The sequence below is a fragment of the Alligator mississippiensis genome, chromosome 1 (assembly GCF_030867095.1).
Source record: "Alligator mississippiensis isolate rAllMis1 chromosome 1, rAllMis1, whole genome shotgun sequence".
NCBI classification, from domain to species: domain Eukaryota; kingdom Metazoa; phylum Chordata; order Crocodylia; family Alligatoridae; genus Alligator; species Alligator mississippiensis.
In genome coordinates this window covers 126,390,449-126,410,407 of record NC_081824.1, presented here as the reverse complement: position 1 = coordinate 126,410,407, position 19,959 = coordinate 126,390,449, and the positions used below count along the sequence as shown (strand labels likewise).

The 19,959-nt window shown below is 45.1% G+C and overlaps 1 protein-coding gene across 6 annotated transcripts in view; it reads right to left on the bottom strand.

The window, feature by feature from the left end:
* ADGB (androglobin) overlaps positions 1-16,046 on the bottom strand; it is a 299,037-nt gene extending 282,991 nt beyond the window's left edge. For 3 of the 6 annotated variants that reach the window (XM_019488358.2, XM_019488362.2, XM_019488359.2), the window contains exon 1: positions 15,915-16,031. In XM_019488358.2, coding sequence (XP_019343903.1) covers positions 15,915-15,991 — 77 coding nt within the window. In that variant the 5' untranslated portion in view covers positions 15,992-16,031. Of the gene's footprint in view, positions 1-15,914 lie in introns of all 6 variants that reach the window. The other 3 variants (XM_019488363.2, XM_019488361.2, XM_019488360.2) reach the window with 3 other exon arrangements.
* Positions 16,047-19,959: the final 3,913 nt, after the last annotated feature.

The following is a 19,959-nucleotide window of genomic DNA, read 5'->3' as shown; positions in this document are numbered from 1 at the left end:
TCCTGCCTGCTACAACTTTGATGTTACTAGGAGCATTTGGAAGACTGCCTTCCAATAACCAGGGTGTGGCTTTGAGTATCCCACTCTACTCTGCAGTGTTTATCGGGCTCTCTCCCCTCAGCTCAGTCAGTGGGCTCTTTCTACCCTCTGTCCAGTTTCTCAGGGCTCTTGGGCTCTCTGCACTACCTCTCAGGGCTCCTGTACCCTCTGTACTGATGCTCAAGGCATTAGTAGCTCAGTCACAGTTTGCTGGGCCTTGGCCAGCCTCTGCTCGGTGTTTGAATCCTGCAGCTTCCTAATATAATCCTTTGGCACTCTGGCAGCTGAGTTCTACTGCCTAATGTCACCATCAAGCGGGACATGGGTAGCATCTCTCAGCCCTGTGGAGGTTGACTGCCACTTCTCCCAGAGCTCTGGGCCTGGCAGCAGCCCCTCCACAGTCTAAAATTTTGGATTATCTCTCTTGGATTATATACCCTCTTGAAGGTACCGTGTCCCACTCTGGGCTTCCCCCTCTTAGTAACAAGCTAGGGGCCCTGTTACACTCTTTCTGTTTAACCTTTTAGTTTACTCCTTCCATTCTTGCTATTTACCTAATGCATGTTCATTGCCCTTTCTTTAGTAATTTAAGCTTTCGGTATTTGGCTGGTATTTTTACATATTTCCAGATTTGTAACCTTGTCCATCCACATATCCCCTGAATATCTGAGATGACATGAATCCTATTCTTCCTATATAACCCGAGTCAAAAATATATAATTTTGCTAAAAGCGTTGTTATCCATGTCTATTTGTCTCCTCCATAAATTAGCATTGATTTTAATGTTATACTGCTATTACATAGATGCATCTTCATATGTATCAGCAGATTTTCTGTTACTTCAGGTCTTATTTCCAGCTGCTTTTCCTTTTTTTGCATTTTTATTCCTGCCTCTTAAACTTGTTGTCTGGAAGAAAAATTATCTGCTACTAGATTACTAAAACAACTACGTACCTCAATTGTCTCTATTTCTTCCGAACCATTTAATACTGAGTATATTATCCATTTCTGCTATCATGGTCTTTTTTATGGAAACCACTGGTCTTATTTTCTTCCTTATATCAATTGTCATTTAACTTTTTATCTCCTTGGCATAGCTACATATAAAAGGAGAAAGATGTTATCCACAAAGCCTAGGTCTTCAAGTTTTCTACTGTCAATTCAAGGAATGCCACAGCTTTTTTCATAGGCAAGCTACGGTCTATCTAGAAATTAGAAGCAGTAATGCATGTACTTATTCAACCCCTATTACTACATTAAACCACCCTGTTGTTTTTGGAAGAAAGTAAAATAAAATTAATTGTCTTTAGAAAGATATATTTTGAGATATCCCATAGCTAGCCATTAGCACCCATAAGACTTCAGAAAATCTTATATTACTTTATCTTTGGAATACCCCATAACTAGCCATTATTTCCCATAAAATGTCTTCATCAAGACTATTAAAAGGATTTTCAAAGCCAATTAAAATAATAAAGCCATAATCATAATAATAATAATAAAATAATTAAAAGATCAATGTCAATTAGCATTTTGTTGTCTAGTGCATTTTCTAGGACTTTTCACAATGCATATTAGTTCTGTACACTTCTCTGCAACCCATTTATTCGTCTCTGTTGCTAGTCTTCCATTTATTTCATCCACCATAATATCATTTTACTATAAACTTCTGCTCATACTGTAAGAAATATTGTTCCATTCTTGTTGTTACAATCCATCAGACCTCCTTTCTTCAGCAGTTGGTTATTAAATTATTTGAATAAATCAAATAAGTTAAGCCCTTTTGCTAGTCACGTTACGTTCTTGCTTTTATTTGTACTACTGCAGATGTTGAGTACCTACTAAGTTCTTTCTTTAAACCCAGAATTGACTTAATTTTCTCCAAAATGAAGGGTTCTGCACTGATGTTAAGTTTGGGGATAGTCTGCAAGCAATACAGTCCCTGTGTATTTAATTCTAGGTTACAATTTATTAAGAATCTCTTGAAAATATTCTCTTTAACATCTTGGTTTTTCAACCTGTTTTTAATAGGCACCAGCTTGCAAAAAGAATGTGTATTATACCAAACCAACCTTGTACAGGAACACTAGGCATGGTTATGCTCCACCAAGGAGAAAAAATCCTTGACCATGAACAGGTTAAAGTCGGAAGGAAAGTGTGTACACGAAGCACCAATGGAAGTCAAACCCACAAGAATTTTGAAATCTCGAACTTCATCCCATTGTAAGAAAACTCACATGGTTTGTATGCCAGAATGTCAACACATTTACCAAAACCTACAGATATACTCAACCTATTGCTGAGACAAAAAGTCATAGACTAGAAATGCCATGTGTAAGCAAAACTACTTAAACAGGTACAAAAAGCTAACGTGAAAAAGTGATCTTTTATACTTAGGCAGAAAAGACAATATACAGGCACAAAGTGTACTGCTATTTTTATCAGCCACAGCGACAGCATTTGTACAAGAATTATAGTTGCATGTTTCTTCACCCTACATACAAAGATTACGACCGTGCAATGTTGTAGCACAAAACAGCATGGAAGGTAGGAATTCAGGAGCAAAATAGTTCAATCCAATTCAAGCTTGCAATAGTTAACAAATTTAATGAATAACATTACTTTGAAAACAAGAGCGGGTGACTCCATGATAAATCTCCTGCACCCAAAGTTTCACATGTTTAAAATATCAAGCTAACCACATACTTCTCATTTGTCAATTTGTCAAGGTTCTGCCCTCAGAGCTACAGAAATCCTATGCTTCCGTCTGTGAACTGGACTCCTGATGCTTGTGTATGGGCAAGACTTACAGAGGATGTTTTGGCCTACTGATAATAGAAGCAGTCAATGCCTTCCTCACAAAGTCTTTCTAACAGCCACTTAAAACACAAAAGTGCCCTGCTCATCCTCAAAAACTGCTTGACACAATCTTACTAATCAAACTCGCCTCAAGCCTCTCAGTCCTAAGAATTATCAAGAAAGCATTAGCAACTAGCTCCAGAAATACACTGCTCCTGCTAGCTTAAAAACATTGCAGACTCTGCCCACACTGGTTTGATCATATGCCATGATACCAGGGCATTTGTGACACTGAATGACTTATAATGAAAATTACAACCTCATGTAATAAAGGCTACACCAATAATACTAGACCAATTAGGCCTGCTCTACAGGCAGACGTCTTAAACAGAATCAGACTGTAATGGCTCAATAAAAAAGCAAAAAAGTCCAGCCTCCCAGGCAATCCAGCAAAGCTACTTTGGGCAAGAAATTACATTTTGAGGCTACCTGTATGCATGACTTGTACACACCTTGAAAATAACCTGGTCACATGTAGATCATAAAAATGAGGCTAAGTGAATAAACATTATAGTACCCGAATTTACGGAATTAGTTTTCAATATTATTCACAACTGATTTCACAATTTTCAAGACTTCAGTCATTTTTAGTCTTATAGTACTAGTACTTTCTTAAGTCTAGTGATTTAATTCATGTACTGGATAACAATAAATATCGCTTACAAGTAGTAAAACAAGATAATACAAAACAATTACCATAGCAAAGTTTGCTTCAGAGAAAAAACACTCAGCAACAGAGTCATTTTATAAAAAATGTTAGAGCATAAGAAATAATCTACCTTGCAAACTACTGAATTTACAAGATAATATTTTTCTCAGCTAACTAGCAATCATCCATCCCCTTTACTAACAGAGAGAGACAGGCTTCACGACGTTGAGTCACATAACTAATGGGGGCTGACTAGGGCAGGAGCCCCAGGGACCAACTTATGTGGGGGAATGGGGGAAAGGGCCATAAAAATAGTATCCACTGCAGCTACAAGCTGACTGCATTGCTAATACCAAAAGCCCAGCAGTCACTGCTGCCCTTGTTACACCTCTTATTACATTGTCTGGGCTCAATTAATCTAGTTACATATTATGTGTATGCTGACTGTGTTGGTTACAAAGGATCAACTCATGGAATCATAATAAATTCTAGTTTATTGGACGGAATGTGAAGTTACCAATAAAATGATAAATGCAAACTTTGAGTTATGGGTGGCATTGGTCACCTTAGCACATACACACACACATGCACTCACTCATTCAAACCCATCTCATTTAAACCCATGTAGTATAGTAGCTGCTGTAGTGATTGTGAGAACACTGGTGTCAGTATATCTACCTATCTGAGGCCCTGGAGTCTGTTGTTGATGGTCAGCTTCCTTCAAGGCAATGTCTTCTCCAGAAGGGGGTTGCCTACTTATCCTTCTGTCTCTGTAGGTCAGGTGCTGGATGACAAGGCACTACTGAGGGTCATGCCTTTTATCTCTTTCTGGCAGACTTGTGTGATTCCCCCAGCATCATCTTGGCTACCCTGTTACCAGAAATCAGGCCAGCCCCTTTAAGACCAGAACTTTCCAGGCACAGCCTGCTGGCAGGGTAGGGGTTAAAAGCTGAGCCTTGCCGGCTAGTCAGGTGACCAGAAGAGGGCAGCCCAGAACTATAAAAACCCTGGGCTGAGCTGGCAAAGGGAGTTTTGGCTGCAGAAGGGGTGAACTCCTGATGACACCCAGAGAAGCTGTGGTAGCCTTACAAGAAGGGGCATAGCAGATGGTGGGAAGTAGAAGTACAGAGCCATGAAAAAATGTGAGCTGGCAGACAACCTTACTTAATTTTAATTTTTTTTTTTTTGGTTATAGGCCATTGGCTTATGTTTGTGTTTGACTGGTAATCTGGTGGTTTGTAGTTGAGGCTGTAGGGGAGGAGGAGACCTCATTAGCACCTTGGGGTGCAGTCATAAAAGTCCAAAGGGCCCAGTGCACTAGTGGGTACAGCTGTTTAAGGCCAGTGGCCTAGAGCTGGCTGCAGAACTTTGAAGCCAGGTGCCAGCGGGTGGATCTTGGCTAGTAGCCCGAGCTATAAGAAAGCGGCCAAGCCTGAAGAGGCAGAAGACACAACAACCCGGCACCCAGGGGCACAGTGTGAAAGGGGGACCAGAAGGCCTGATGCCATAGTGGGCACAAAAGGAGGGCCATGGGCCCAGAGTATTAGGGAGCTAGATCTTCAGAGTCAAACCCTACCTGGGGGGTTTAGGCTGGTAGGCCTAGCTAGAGAAAGACAAGGGAAAAGCCCGTGGTGGCTGAGAACCCTAACATAGAAGTGCAATAGGCAGTCTTCCGCTTGTAAGAACATCTAAACAATATTTACATCAAGACGTGGCAGGTGAGTAAAGATGGGATACAAGACAAAATACAGAAGTGAAGTATTAAAGGACTTCAAGGGTGTCCTTCATAGGCCACTAGAATGCCATTGGGGGGGGCAACCTGTTACAGGGAGATAATGAAGTCACATAACAGTAATCTCTTAATCTCTCTTTCAAAATCTATTGAAGGCTGGATAAGCATCTGGCTGCGGTCATCTGAACCCAGCACTCTTTCCTGCCTAGGCAGGGGGTCAGACTCGATCTGCTGAGGTCCCTCCCGACCCTAGCATCTATGAATCTATTCCAAACCCTGTTGGATTTTATTGGGCATAAGCAGCATGGATCCAACTTGCATGTTGCAAGTCTTAGCTCCCAGAAGAAAAAAAGCATTACAGATAACCCCCGCTTAGCGCTCTTAATTGGTTCCAGAAACACAGAGTGCTATGCGAAACAGCATTAAGTGAAACCCAGTTCCCCATAGGATTTAATGTAAATAAATATAATTGGTTCTGCACAGCTTGCTGGCCCAGACCCTAGACAGCGGGGCTCTGGCCAGCACGTGGGAAGCAGTGGGGCCACCAACCCACCAGCACCCGCTCACTGCTCTGCCCAGCGGAGGCACCCAACACTGGAACTATCTGCCACCACCAGACTGCTGCAAGCCCAGGACGGTTTTCATGGTTGAGTGTGTGACTGGAATGGGGTAGGGGGGGCTGCAACCCAGGAGCAGGGAAGGCTGTGCAGGCTCAGCCCCACTGCAGCCTAGAGCAGAGGACAACGCGCACATGTCCTGACACCCCGGGCCCCGCACTCCTGCCGCCCCTCCGGGCCCCACGCTCACGCCCCTTGCCCACCTGCCCCTTCTTGCTGCTGCCACCACTCCTCCCCACCTGCCTGCCGGCTGCGGGCTCCTGCGGCCCCACCCTGGGCCCTGCCAGCCCTGGGCACCAGCCCAGGCTCTGTGGTCATGCCACCGCTGCCCCCCCACCCTGCCCTGCTTTCTCACGGCCACCGCTTCTTCCTGCCAGCCCCAGCACCACATGCAAGAGCAAATCCCGCTCTCCTGCTGCTCCGCCCTGGGCCTCTGCTGGCCGTCATTCAACTCTGAACTTGCTGCCGCCGCCATTGCTCCTTCTCTCTAGACCCACACTGAGCATTATATCAAAACGCTCTGAGCGCTAAGTGAAATCAGGTATGTATTTTAAATGAGCACTATAGCGAAACCACATTAAGCAGGGGTTGCCTGTAGTCCTTTATCCTATAGTTGCAGATCCATGCCATAATCTTTTCCCAAATATAGACAGCCCATCTCTTGCTGCAAAGACTTCTATTTCGACATGAAGATAATTAATTCCTACATTCCACCATTACCACCTAAAACATTTTGGCAGGTTAGCTCTTCACTGTGTTGGAAAATTGAACATGCTCTTTTTTTTTTCTAACCAAAGACAGAAAGTAAGCAGACTACATACTCACACACTTTGGAATGGGTGCTAGAAGATTTATAAGGATTCAAGTGAATTCAGTGCAACTGTTTTATCTACGTATAACTTGTAGAAAGTGAAGCTAAATTTCAGTTATATTGCCCTGGTTTTAATCAAAGGTAAATTATTGCAGTTTGGCTTGACTTACTGAGGAGTAAGAGCAGACAGACCTAACAGTTACAGGGGATAAGCTGACATGGTCCTTCTTAAGTAGCAACCCCCTTCCTTTACAGAGATTTAATTTGTTCATCTTTCCATGCCTTCAGTACCATATTTCAAAAGCTGCATTTTCTGAAAAGTCAAAAATCAAAAACACTTACTACTTCCTCTGGGCATGATCTTAAATTCAGTGAAGTCAATGGAAAGATTCCCATAGCTTTCACTGGTTTTAGTAATGCGTTGCACAGTGTCTGCATGATGGTGACCAAAATATGTTGTTTACAGCCTAGCTGAAAAAGAAAGATGTGCTTGATTAAAAGGTAAGAAAATCTGGGCCTCAATATTCAGGGGACTGAGTAGCACTAGCTCACAACAGAATAAGAAAAAAGGCCAGCCATTCCACCAGCCAGTCACTTCTCATCTCAAGGGTTAAATCAAGGCTCACTGAAATCAAATGGCAAAACTCCCACACCACTAGCATCAGACTCTCATCCAGATCTTAAATTCAAGGAGCATACCTAAGTGTGCTAACTTCTTTGCTGAGAAGTTGCACTGCCTATGAAAAAGTGTTAACCCAGACACCATTTCAAAGTCTAGTATTTTTTCAAAATCTATTTTCATATATCTTACAGCACATGAACAAGCTCATTTGAAATTCCTGGTATTCTAGTTATTTCAATTAAAAATGCTCCTTCTCTATTCCACTTGTACTCTATTCGATCTTGGCAAACAATGACAAAGAATTCCTTCCTCTAATAAACAAACTGAGAGGAAAACTTTAAAGCACATATTTAAAGCACATTAAAGCTGATTTGTCTACTGTATTCAACACTAGAACTATTTTCTTGAATGATCTTTTTGAAACAAAAATTCTCCTAAAAGTCAGCAAAAACAGGGACTTTTAAAGCCACTAAGAAAATATTTGTCTCCTACTCAAACTTTCTGCATCATTCTATAGACTTGTCTGTCAGGATTAACGCTGCCGAAGCCTAATGCATTCTGCAGTGAGTATACGTGCACAACTCATTAATGGCAATCACTGTCACCTGCGGACAGGCAGGAAGACCACTAAAGGAACAGCAAAAGACTGATCATTATTTTCTCATGACAGGAAGGAAAGGGAAAGCCTTCCTGTAAAACATCTGTCTGGAGATAAAAATATCACATCTTAATAGTTTATAACAATCTTCCACCAGCCTTCTCTTCTTGATTTAAATCTGCTATATATCGTTAAACAGAAGCTAAACCTAAATATTTCCTGACAGCTAAGACTAGAAGGCTGATTGGATAGTTTCTTGAACTACAAGAGATATTTTGTCCTGAGCTGGCATTCCTTCAACTTGGGCTGTTGACATCCAAAAGTTCTTAATCACATGAGGGACTGACAGAATGTAAAGAGAGACTGATTAGTCTGGACTACAATACCAGAATTACTGCAACTCTAGGTAATTTCTCAAATAGATTTGTTTATCCTAGTGTTGCCAGAATTTCTAGTCCTCACTAGTAACAAAGAAATAGAGCCTGATTCTATCCTATGTTACAATTTGTGTCGCTACTCAAGCAAAAAAAAAAAAAAAAAGTTTGTACGCTTGTGTATGCCCAAGTAGCAGGCAATTTTATAAGATACTATATATGGTATTATATAGAGAACACATGCATCAGAGGGTTTAAAAACTTTTAACATCTAGCCCCAGCAACCAAGGGCCTGCTCCTTGATTGTATTAAGGGTGCTTAAAGGCAGAGATTCCTAAACTTTTTCTTATTGCATACCCCCTTCCAGATTTACCAGCTGACCACATACCCCTACCAGCATACGTTTTATATTGTAACCCCATTCAATGCTGATTATTATAATGAAAATTAAATCCACCATTACGCAATTTTTCCTGCATACTCCTGAGATATCTTGCATGCCCCAAAGTGTACACGTACCACAGTTTGGGAACCCCTGCTTTATGTCACGATGGCGGTGCAGATGAACGTAAAAGTGGAAAAAGAAAAATGTCCTCAAGAAATCCTCAAAAACTCTGCTTAACCTGCTAAGGCACCTATGGTCTCTTCGATGCAAAGTCTAAGTACAGAGGTTCAAAAAGCCCAGGGTTGAATCAATTCAATCTTTGCATTTTTTTCCAAGTTGTGTAGATTGAACCAATAATGAACTGAACCAATGTTAAGTATTGCAGTGGCCAAAGCAGGCAGACGCCTGCACTGGTCCAAGCCAGGAAACAAGGGCGCTCATATGGGCTTCCCATCATGCTGGACACTGAAAGTTGCCAAACCCAGTTGATTGGCAACCCATACTTGACTGGATGTTGGTAACCCCATCCCCACCCCTGCTCTCAGCCTCAGGTAGGGGGAGAGCCAGCAGACAACTCTCTCCTCATCCCTGCCTGCCTCCAGCCACCTGCCTCTTATGGGTCTGCATGACAGGCAAGGGAGCAGGGCTGGGGCTTTTGCAGCCCAGTTCACTGGGCTGCAGGCGGGGGAAAAAAGTCCCCCCACATGAGGGCTCCCCCATAAAGATCCCTGGTGGGGAGGGCTGTTGCTGGGCCAGAAGTGTGTTCCCCTCCACCACCCCCCTTCCCCCATCTCTATGACCTCTCAGAGGTCATGGGCCGGTGAGCAGGAGGGGCTGGTGTGATCCTAGCCTGGTTCTCCAGGCTGTGGAGAGACTAAAAACCCCCACTGTGAGGGCTTTCCCTCCCCCTGCACTGTGCAGACCAGAGCTAGGGGGCCTGTTCCCCTGCCCCCATCCCAGCCGGCTGACATACACAGGCAGGAAGCAAGCTAAGGAGCAGAGGATTTACTGCCTCAGCTTTGTGACAAGTGAGGGTAGACCCAGCTCTGCTCCACTGGAGCAGACAGCACAGCCCAGGCCTGCAAAGAATCTTGGGATCCTAGGGGACTATGAAGTAACTTGAATTGGAAGGGAATCTGGAACAGAAGTTCCACAATCTGGTTTAATCTAAATCAGTTAAGTCTGATACTACATCCATCCAGGTTATACCTTCAGCTGGGTTCAGCCACTTTGAAACTGGTTTACGTGCACTGAATTTCTGTCCTGTTGCAGGTTTAAACAGGTTTCCAATCACTTAAACTAAGTTATGTGCAACTTCTGTCTCTAGCTCAAAAGCACTAAAGATTTTACCAGCAAAGTTCTTAAAGCACCTCTCCTCAACATCTCCTGTTGTCTGATTTCCCCCTGCTCAGCAAGCTGACTTGTGAATCCTGCTTGAAGATATATAACTTTTCTTGATTGCTATACAAAGAACTTGGCACTTAACCTTATGTGAATTCCACTTCTGGAGCTAGGTACCAAAAATTGTGTGTAGCAAACCTTATCATCCCTAAGTCCCTTTGGGCATCTGGGCCTTAGCTTACACCAAGGTGAGCAATGATTCATGCCCTGTGTCTTTTATTTCCAATATTAAAGCTCAAATATAATGAATGTCAGAATTTTCTCCTGTTCTTTTGAAGTTCTCTCAACAAAAAGTAATACCAGACACATAATTTATAATTAATTACATATTTGCTAGTCTCAGCATGACATTAAGAATTCATTTTCTGACAAACCCACAGTGTTCACATTTGATAAAGCTTGAAGCAAGAGGTAGATACTAAAGAAAAGGTCAAATGTTATTCTGGTTAACTGAATGTGATCATTTTTTCACTTGAATGATGATTTTTTTTGCAAACTGTGCTGTGCAATTTAGTGATTTTACTACACAGAAATAAGTATTTCAGTTTCTAATGAAGTCGCTTACTTCTTCCTGATCCAATTTGAAATACAGGATTTGAAATACTGGCTTTGTCAAATTTCACTACAAGTGAACTTAAAAGTGACAGCCTTTCCCTAAAATAGATGTATGCTGGAAAACAAAGAAATATGATTGCAGCACAAAAAAAGGTTGTTGTATTTGGATTAGCTAAAATTGAATACTGGATTAAAACATGGAATTATTAACTGTAATCAAATAGCTATAGCTAAAAGATAAATAATCAATCATCTAACATAATATTAGATTATTAATATTAAGCAAGGAAATGCAGAGATGAAGAGGGAGGACAAAGGATTAAAGGTGCTAAATTTGAGCTGTGACAGAGTTATCTACATATTAATTGCTCTAATCCAGCAGCAGGTAAGAGAGGAGAGATGGACCACATTATGTGATAAATGCAAATTTTATATACAATGAGATCAAAGAAGCATTTAACAAACACTTTCCCATAGAATGGCGGTCAGCAACTTGATCTGCCAGACCCAGAAGGTTTTGCCTGTGCCACAACCAGCTATCGCAATGGCAGGGCTTTTGCCCATGCCACAGCCAGGAGAAGGGGCAGTTGCAGCAGTGGCGGTCAGGTCCTAGTGCCACCCCATCTCACAACTGAGCTGGGTCACTTTGGCTTGCTGCTACAAAATGTTTCCAAATACTGTACTGCCATACAGAGGTAAATGACATAACTAACATATTTTCTCTCATCCTCTTCCCCAGGCTGAATTGCATATGCAATGTAGTTCTTCAGGGGAGAGGGGAAAAAATAATTAAATGTACAAACTACTGTGTATTTGTTAGAGAAAGCATGACTGAAAAAGCATGTCTTACACGTAGGAGTCAAGTGTAAGCTAACTTTATCCTGAAGGCAAAATGTTCCACTGTGCCTGAAGCGTGGAGCTGTTAACCATACAAAAACACTGTACTAGTCAGTTTCCAAAGAGCAAATAACTTCATGCTAGGATTCATAGTTCTGGTCCAGACAGATAGAAGATGATGGTGTATATAATAGATGATATCAGATCATCATCATCCACCATAACAGAAAAAGAAGTTTTAGCCAATGACAGAAGGCAACATTCATGAGTAATGCTGTGCTACAGCAACTTGCCATTAGTGAGGAATCCATGATCACTCCTAAACTATAAACTGAGCTGACCAGTTGGTGCCTTCAGTCAAGGGAGATTGCATAGTGGATTCAAACACTGCAAACCAGCATAACCTCTACTTTGTCTGAGTTCAGCCTCAATCAGTTGCTTTTCATCCACAACTATGTCAACCAAGCAATGGGACACGTTAGTGTTACTGATTTAGTGTCATTGTGGAGGCTATATAGAGCTGTGTTGTATGCCTATGAGTGGCACTGGTGTTCCTTATTGACTCAAAAATTCACCTACTGGCTGAACATAACTGTTGATAGGGAGAACGAAAAATGATACAAGTAGGACTGTACCTGTGAGGAAGAGCTGCAGGAAGGACTAGACCCATTTTAGCACCTGTCTCAGGAAAGATAATAGTAGTTCATGATCAACAGCACCAAATAATGCAGAGATCCAAGATGGTGAGAACAGGTGCCTGCCCACCATTCAAGAACAGCAAGAGAACATCCATCAGTACCATTAAAAGGGCTGTCATCCAGTGCCCTGGCACGGATCCTGATTATACATGATCTACAGGCTTGAGAATTAGAGGAAGATCAAGTCCCTTTACATTTAAAAATGAAGAGAGGGAACAGAACAGAGCTTAAATAAGAAGCAGTGAAAATATCATGTCATTCTACACTGTGCTTTTATTTATTTATTTGTTTATCTCTGCTGGAGGAAGATATTCCCTGCAGTATATTTGGTAGTGCTTTACTCCTGTCTAGTCTAGTTTTAAATCTCTCAAGAGATGAGGCTTACATGCTGTTTCTATTCAGTGCATAAATATTTCTAATGTTGTTTATACTTAACATCCTCAGTGTTTTATAACATGCAGCAAACACTATGTATTGCCTTTCCTTTGTGCAAATACAGATCAGTTCAGGGGCCATTTTACTCTGAAAAAAAGTGTACCTCTTCAATAACAACCCCCGCTACAGAAGGCATCTATTGTCAAATTTCTAAATCAGTCGACAGCTTGGGATCCAAATGGTAGTAAAACCCAACTCTTTCTTCACCTGGCCAGAAAACCAAGTTCCACACTACTAGAAAAACATGCAGCCACAACAGGCCACTGTGTGCTCCACGCGGTCTGAATGTGCAGCCACTTATATTTGATCTAGGAAGCTGCACATCTTGGACAAATTCTAAAAAAAAGCAGCCTCCCAAATCAGCAACATAGCATACTATAAAGAGAGCAAGCAAAGCACAGGGATTCTCTCTCAGGCCTCACTGAAAGCAAAACCCATTACTGTACAAGATACTGTTCGTTAATGCCCTCCAGAGGGCTGACATTAGCTGTCCTGGAAGTTCGGTCTTCCTCTGTAATCATGACCTCCCACAAACAGCTCTTTTCCAAGGGAACAATTAAATTGTCAACCAGTGTAGGAGGATCATGATCGAGGGAAAAGGACTGTCACAAGAGCTGGACCGAAACTCTGGAGCTTAGGTCTTGCTTTTTCTTGCAGGAACATTAAAAGCGAGCCATTTTCTTAACTAAACTCAATGTTCACTTACTCAATTACACTTTCCCAGAGCAATTTCAACATATTCACACAACACACAAGTAAAGAGAGACCCCACCTCTGCCCAGTCTACCAGTTTGTCTTACGCCCTGAGAGAGGAAGAAATGTTTTTTTTTTCTAGGTTTAAATCCATGATTCTCAACCTTTTTAGATTCCAGGCATCTCACAGCAGACTCAAGGTGCCCTCCCTGACTTTTGTTAATTGAGTGACACCCAATTAAAAAAAACCAAATCTATATATTACAGTGCTTATCTCCTCGTAGCAGGGGTGAGGGATTGGGCTAGGCAGGATAAGCCCTAGTCTGCGTTTATCTCAGGGAGGGGCAAAATATGGCCCACGGTTCGCCATTCTATCTGGCCCACAGGGCCCCTAAAAAAATCTGGAAAATTAATATTTCTCTGCCTGTCAAAAATGGCTGGCAGTGGGGCAGGTTACAAGCTGGTGCTGAGTGTGAAGAAAAGTGGCCTTTTGCCCACCTCATGGCCAGAGCCCCGCACTGCAGCCGCTCACAGCCTGCCTGGGACTGCCTGTGCCTGCTCCAGACAGCCCTGCATGGGCTGCAAGCGCCTGCAACTCAGGGCGCCATGGGGCAGGTGAGGGGGCACTTTTCCCCATGCTCAGCACCAGCTTCTTTCCTACTGGCGAGCAGGAGGTTGGGGCTGTGCACTGCCCCCCACCTGTACCACAGGCCTGGGGGGCACTGGGTGTGAGCAGGTGGGGAGCCAGCGGGAGCATGGGGCCTGCACCAGTGTCCCAGGGCCAAGGCCGGTGGGGCCCAGAGCAGGGTGGCAGAAATGTGGGGTCCCAGCTGGCAGAGGCTCTATGGAGCCAGGCCAGCTCCTCTCTCCCTGCTGGTGTAGCCCAACCTAGCTCCGTGGATCTCTGCCAGCCTTTGGGCCCCACCAGTGCTGTCCCTGGGACACTGGTCCCAAGATGGTGACCAGCGGGCAGGGCACCTGTCAAGGGGTGGGGCATCTGCTAAGGTGTGGGGCTACCCATACAGCCCTTGACAGCCTGCCAAAACTGGGTAAGCGGCCCTCCACTCAAAATAATTGCCTGCCCCTGGCTTATCTGCTTGTGTCCTCACACCTTGCAGCACACTTCAAAGGATCTTGCAGCACCCTAGAGTGCCACAGGGCCCTGGCTGAAAATCACTGGTTTAAATATTTGGAAGAACATCATGGGAGCTGACAGTACCAAGAGGGGCAAATTGTACCAAGACCTCCCCCAAAACTGTGGTGAGCACTAGAGCTGAAGACCTGATTATTTTTAAGAAAACAGAGAAACTTCACAGGGAGAAAAAAGGCAGAGCCTGAACTTGGGCAGGACATTTTTAACTACTGATTTTACTGGGCTCCCTCCCATCCAGGCCTTCCTGCTCAGGTGTGAGCAGCAGGACAGCTTCATGGGCACAATTCTGCTGAGGCCCAGCTGCAACTGCAGCAAACAGTGCACCCAGGTTGGGGGGAAGGAATCAGGCTGAAAACACAGCCAACTGACTTGGGGTGTCTGAATTGGGCAGTGACAACTGGCACTCCAGCAGGCCTGGCCCAGCCATTGCTACACAAGGCTTCAGTGAAGCCAGCTTGGTTGCAGCTGCTTGGAGGCCAAAATCTTCCTTTGAATGGCTGGTGGAGGCCTAGTGGAGGCTAGGCTGGGCTGGTCTGGTCTGGTCTGGTCTGGAAGGAGTGGGTGCAAAGTGACACAAAGGCACCCTGGTGCCCATCACAGAATCATAGACAAGGAAGGCTGGGAGGGACCTCAGGAGCTCATCTAGTCCAGCGTGACTCAGCCTGTGGGTTGTGACCCACAAGTGGGTCGCAAGAATATATGAAATGTTCTTTAACAAAGTTGAAAAATGGATCAACAAACAAAGTGGATTCTGCTTTTAAAGGAGAAAAACGGGGGCAACTGGGGCTTTCCCCTTGCAGGCTGGCAGAGCTCCAGCCTGTGAGGGGCTGCTTGCCCCTCTCCCACCGCCCCCCACACATACCAAGGGTGGAGGGCAGCATTCCCTCTAAGGTGTGCGACATGCACTGCCATGCTCGTGCTTGCACATGCCACGCAGGTCGGGAGTGAGGTGCCCTGCCCATCCACGTTTCCAAATGGGTCCTGGTACCAAAGAAGGGTTGAGCACCACTGATCTACTCCACCCCCCTGCTCAAAGCAGGACCATCCCAGGTCCAAGGCTTTGTCTACCCAGGTCTTGAAGAGGAGAGGCCACCACCTTTCCCCATGCTTTTCTCTCCTCCTTGTGAGAAAGCTTTCCCTCCGCTCCAACCTCAACTCCCCTTGCTGTACCCTGACCCCTATGCTCCTCCTGGTCATGTCCCCCCACTCAGCCCAGCCCAGCCCCATCCTCACTGAAACCCGCTATCAAACGCACCCCCGCTAGTACTCCACATTCAACAAGCCCAGGTCCCTCCCGAGTCACGTGCCCAGTCCATCCAACCAGCTGCTCGCTCGGAGCAGGGGGCAGCGGCGCAGCGCTCCAACACCCCCCCGCCCCTCGCCAGCGCCCGGAGCGCGGGAACAGCCGCTCGTGGCGGGAAAGCGGCACGTGCGGGAGCCCCCACCGCCGCCTTACTCCTTGGGGCTGCCCCCGTGCACGGAGCTGCTGCGCGTCAGCGTCTCCCTCCTCTTCCCCGGCTTGTAGGAGGACATGGCTGCGGCGCCCGGCCCGGCCCGCGTCCGCAGTGTCGCTAGGAGACGTGCCCCGCCCCTGAGGCAGAAGGCAAAGGGGCCGGGCAGCTATAGCCAGCCGGGAACATCTAACCACAACAACAACAACAAAATCTAACCGACAGAGTCACCTATAATGTGGTGCAGAGGACTTTTAATTGCATCCGGGGAGGGTTGGGACAGGTTGCTGGCCGGGGCGACAGCGGTGGGCCCTGAGGCTGGCGCCACCGCAGTTTGGGAGCCCTTCACTAAGAAACCCCTGAAAAGCAGAAGAAGTTTTAATACCTTTTCCTCAACGGTTTGGCCATTTACATACTTTCCTAGCTAGACCTGGCAGGCTGAGCACGCATTAAAAGATCAGCACCACAATACAAATTGGACACTTTCAAACTACAGGCTGGCACCTGAATGACTGAACTGCTCAGCCTCTGCTGAAGGCCTGGCTCTCCACTGCCTTTGGACTCCGAAGTCAGCGGTTCACCAGCTTTTAGGAGCCCAGGCGGCCCTCAGAAAATCTGCCGCTTGGTTGTTGGGAGCTGAGGCTGCTTGTACATGCCATGGGGGTTTCATTTGAGTTACTTATCCCTAAATTGAAAGGGTGAGTTTTTAAAAACACCACTTCAATTTAGGGAGAATTAAACAGAACTAAACCCCCATGGTGTGTGCACAAGGGGGGACGTGACCAGGAGGATCCTTACCTGCCTCTTCGGCAGCAGGGAGGGAGCTGCCAGCAGGCTGAACTGCATAGGGGACCCCCCAGGTGGCACCCGCCTGCTGGCACCCGGCCCAGGCAGTACCAGGGGGCGCCGCAGCTACGAAGGGAAGCATTGGGCCCTCGCACAGCTCAGGCAGGCAGGCAGGCTCCCCTTAGAAAAAGAATTATCAGAGGGTCACCGCTTTTTTTTCCTTCTGTTCAGCAGAGCCTGCCTGCATGGGCTGTCGCCAGATCCCACAGCCTCCAAGCTGTGCGGGGCCCACTAAGCCTCGAGCCTGTCGGCTTCCAGCACCCCATGCACTGTTGCACTTTGTTAAATAGCAAACTAAAACACCTTAGAGATGTTTTATCTTGCTACCTACCAAAGTCGTTTAAAGCGGAATACTCTGCCGAGCGTGCAAATAGCAATGGCATTAAAGCGGTGCAAAAGGGCATTTAAGCCGCTTTAAAGGCCAATTTTGTGATGTGTACAAACATGAGTGGCTGGTGCCTCCTGAATCTGGGGGGGCACCCACAGAAGCCGCTGACAGTGGTGGCCCTGTCAGAGGGGGGCACCAGCCCTACCGACAGCATCAGTGTCAGCCGTCGGGGGGACACCGGTCCCGTCAGGGGGGAACGTGCACTCCCGTGCACCACCTACCAGTCACCTATGTGTACAAAGGCCCTGAGGCAGCTCTCCAAAAATGCCACTGCTTGGTTCTTACTTTCCTTTCCCTTTTCCTGTCTTTGTGTTTAGGTATTTAGCAGAATTTGTAGATTTGTTGGAATCTGACAGGCCACAGGGGGAGCACTTGTGATATGGCCTCAAACGTGTGACCTCTGTGCTGTCAAACATGCACCTTAGTGCCTGTGCCACCCCAGTCCCCAATCGAAGTCAATGAAATGCAGCATGACAAAAATGTAAAATTAAGAATTGGAATAAAGTATCTATGCTTCAGAACAGCATACAGTGTGTATAAATATGGTTTTTCTCTTGTACTCATTCATTCTCACCTCTAAAACTACTAGAACTAGACTTCAGGATGAACCATAGCAGGTCAGGAGGTTATTATTTAGAGACTATGAGCACCTCATGGCACCCTTGATAGGGTATCAAGGCACCCCAGCCTGCCCTGGCCCCTTGATTGAGAATCACAGAGTAGGGTTAGTAGGGACCTCCAGAGGTCACCTATTCCAACCTCCTGCCTGAGACAGGATCATCCCTATCCAAACCATCCTATACACACCCATAATTTAAATTATACTTAAGATGACTATCAACACAAAGCAAGACATAACCATAACCTGGCACAGGTAAAGCAGGGGGATTACAGCAGCCAGTATCCTGCTGTAAAAGGTCATTAATTTACCCAGGTAAAAAGCCATACCGGCTGCTACAGAGGAAGGCAAAAACACCCACAGTCCATAACAGTTTGACCATGGGGTAAAATTCCTTCTTGGCTGCAAATAGCATGATCAGTCTAACCCCAAGTAGGGGAACAAAGACCTCTAGCTTTAAGTCCAAGAAAAACATTGGCACACTCTCATCAAAATCCCCAGCATGGTTAACTGGTGCCTCCTGAGTCTGGGGGGCACCAGATCACTGATGGCAGGTGGGGAGGGGAAGCCCTCACAGCCGATCACTGAGCACAGAACCACCAGCAGCGAAACCAGAAGTGCATTTGCAGTTTCGTGGCTGGTGCTTCCAGGGGGTGCACGGTCAATCTCAGGGTGTATGTACACCCATGTTCACCCCTTACGCATCACCAATGCAATTCAATATGCAATGAACCCCAGCCTTGGCTGCAGCCAACTCCTGGTGCCTCTGACAGAGGCTTAAAACCCAGCCTAAGAAGTAGCAGAAGGAGGAGGGAGGGGTGCAGGCAGGTTAGGATTCCCTCCCAGCCCCATGTGGCACCCGAAGGCCAGAAGCCTGGGAAATACCCATAGTAGAAAATAGGCATAGCTACGCCTAGATCATACTGGACCAGTGGCTGTCCAATCTCTTCCTAAATAGCTCCAATAATGGAGAGTTCCCTAGGTAGTCTATTTCACTGCTGCTCTATTTTAACAGGGAAGACGTTTTTTCCAGATATCCAGTCTAAAGCTGTTTGTTTCAGATTAAAGCCATTGGTCCACATTCTGCTCTCTACAGCGAGAGAGAAAAGGTGCTTTCCCTTTTCTCTGAACATGCCTACCTCCTTCAGCCTCTCCTCTTGACTTGCTTTCCAAACACTTTACAAACATCCTTGTCACCCACCTCTGGACTCTCTCTGCATGTCCTTTTTAAAATACAGAGCCCAGATCTGCACACAGTACTCTAGATGAGATCTAACCAGTGCCCAGTAGAGGCACGATCACCTCCAGATCACCTCCATGCCTCTTCGTGATCTGGTGCCCCCCCAGACTCAGGAGGTGATCAGGGGGATCACCTCCTTCGTGCCTCTACTGGAGCATCACCATCAAGCAATTCCAGTAGCGGAAAGTGGAAAAGAAATGCACAAGACTGATGTACAGGCAAAAGTATTTTAGCTATTTAAAAATTGAAAGAGGCAAGTTAAAGAAAAGAATGTCACTTAGAAAGCATACAAAGACAGCATGAACTGAAGGACAAAGAGACAAAAAAGGAGTTAGAACTGCCAATGGGTATTAAAAGACAACTAGAAGTTCTAGAAGTATGACAGTCAGAAAAAATAAGATTGATGGGTCTACTACTCAGTGGAAATGATGATCTATTAAAACAGAAAACAGAGAAGGTAGAACTGAGCAATGCCAATTTTACTTCACACAAAAAATATACTATGGCCAAGAGAATGAATGTTTACAGAGGATATGGGATGTTGATTGTGATGAGCTAAGAATGCATTATAAGTTGTGAGTAATATGAATTAATTCAAGTCAGTAGGGTCTGAGACAGTGCTGAACAAGCTAGCTGAAAAAAAAAATTCAGAGCTACTGGCAATAATATTGGAAAACTCAAGAATAACAGATGAAGTCCCAAAACTCAGGAGAAGGGCTAACATAGCAGTCATTTTTAGAAGAGGGGATCAAGTTAGTGGTAACCTGACTCCCACACGTGTGTTACTCAAACAAAATCATAAGATAGGTAGTTTATAAATACATGAAGGATGAAGGGAAAATGATGGGTCATGGATATTTAAGAACAAATTATGCTAATATAGGATAGATAGTGTGGTGGATAACGGGAAGGTCCTGGGTCATAACAGACGTTAGCAAGACTTCAACAGGCCCTCTC